The sequence below is a fragment of the Nicotiana attenuata genome, unplaced genomic scaffold, assembly GCF_001879085.1.
Source record: "Nicotiana attenuata strain UT unplaced genomic scaffold, NIATTr2, whole genome shotgun sequence".
NCBI lineage: Eukaryota > Viridiplantae > Streptophyta > Magnoliopsida > Solanales > Solanaceae > Nicotiana > Nicotiana attenuata.
Genome location: NW_017674322.1, coordinates 62,091 through 63,718, shown reverse-complemented (window position 1 = coordinate 63,718; position 1,628 = coordinate 62,091). Strand labels below are relative to the sequence as shown.

General features: G+C 37.8%; 1 protein-coding gene across 1 annotated transcript in view; it reads left to right on the top strand.

Moving 5' to 3' along the window:
• Window positions 1-1,342, top strand: part of LOC109218414 (pirin-like protein) — a 3,422-nt gene extending 2,080 nt beyond the window's left edge. The window contains exon 6 of the mRNA XM_019382779.1: window positions 486-1,342. Coding sequence (XP_019238324.1) covers window positions 486-972 — 487 coding nt within the window. The 3' untranslated portion in view covers window positions 973-1,342. The remainder of the gene's footprint in view (window positions 1-485) is intronic.
• Window positions 1,343-1,628: the final 286 nt, after the last annotated feature.

Below are 1,628 nucleotides of genomic sequence, written 5' to 3'. Positions count from 1 at the left end.
GGGGGGTTAGTAGTAAGCAGTATAAAAAGCACCTTTCTTTTTGGTGTTTTTTGTTAAGGTTAGTCATTCGCTTTGATTAAGTTCTCAAGATTTTGGACATCTTATGATAAGATGTTCTAGAAATCAAGAACTATAAATGTGACATCTAGACTTGCTGTCAAATTCATGTATATCTTCTCTAATCATGTCTAAATGGACTTTAAAGAAAGGCTTTTGCAGCTTGTCCTAAAGTCATTTTGATCTAGTGTGAACCAATATTTTCCTTAGTCAAGTTTATAGCATGAAAGAAGAAGACATTGCGGCGTTCAAGCCAATAGGACACTCCAGCAAGTCTATTGGAATTGGCTCTGTATCAATGGATAACGTTTGACGTTGGAGTTTTTGCCTTTAAATTACTGTACTTGAAATATATTAGAATTGATGGACCTAAACTATTCTAGTTCCCTCTGTTCTCTCTGTTCACTAAATTGAAAATACAACTGCAGGATTGAGCCAAGGTATCAAGAACTGCTGAATGAGGACATACCAACAGCAGAAAATGAAGGGGTTGAAGTAAAAATCATAGCAGGTGAAGCAATGGGTGTTCAATCTCCAGTTTATACACGAACGCCTACAATGTACCTTGATTTCACCCTACAACCAACATCTTATTATCATCAACCCACCCCTGAGTCTTGGAACGCGTTCGTGTACATAGTTGAAGGAGAAGGCGTATTCGGAATTCCAAATTCAGGTCCTGTATCAGCTCACCATTGCTTGGTTTTAGGCCCTGGAGAAGGACTTAGTGTGTGGAACAAATCTTCTAAGCCATTAAGATTTGTTTTATTAGGTGGACAACCTATTAATGAACCTGTGGTTCAACATGGTCCTTTTGTGATGAACTCACAAGCTGAAATTGATCAAACTTTTGAAGATTATCAGTATTGCAAGAATGGTTTTGAGAATGCTAGATATTGGAGATCAGGGCACTGAAGAAAGCAACAACAACAACAACAACAAACGCAGTGTAATTTCATAAGTGGGGTCTGCGAAGGGTAGTGTGTACGCAGACGTTATCCCTATCTTGAACGTAGAGAGGCAGGGCACCGGAGCTGAAATGATAATTAGTAGTCTATAAAGCCATAAAATGCACCTTTTATGTTTCTTTTTTCTTTTCATAAGAATCTCTACTAAAAAAAATAATGGTTCAGCTTATCTTGATTTTTTTATTTGAAAATTGTGTAAGTTAATGTTATTCTATTCTTATTTCAATGTTGATAGGTCATTGTCAAAAAGTGGATTGTTGTTTCTTTTTCTTATAGTGAAGATTGATTCTGAATCTATGATAATATATTCTTGGATATGGATACAGTGGTGGAAGAGTGGTGGTGGTGGTAGGGTAAGATTCTCTGTTGTAAGTTGGTTTCTCAATTATAAATAAGTGACCCTCCACCAACTAATGTACTTGCCAAAAATAAAGTGGAAAAAATGAAATAAAACTAAACGGGGTAGGGCAGTGCAAGGCAGGGCAAAATTTTGGAAACACGCTAGACGGGGCAGGGCTTGAAGGGCGGGGCATTGCAATGCATGGAATTTTTTTGGTAAAACGCTAGACGGGGCAGGGTTTGAAGGGCGGGAAATGCAAGGCA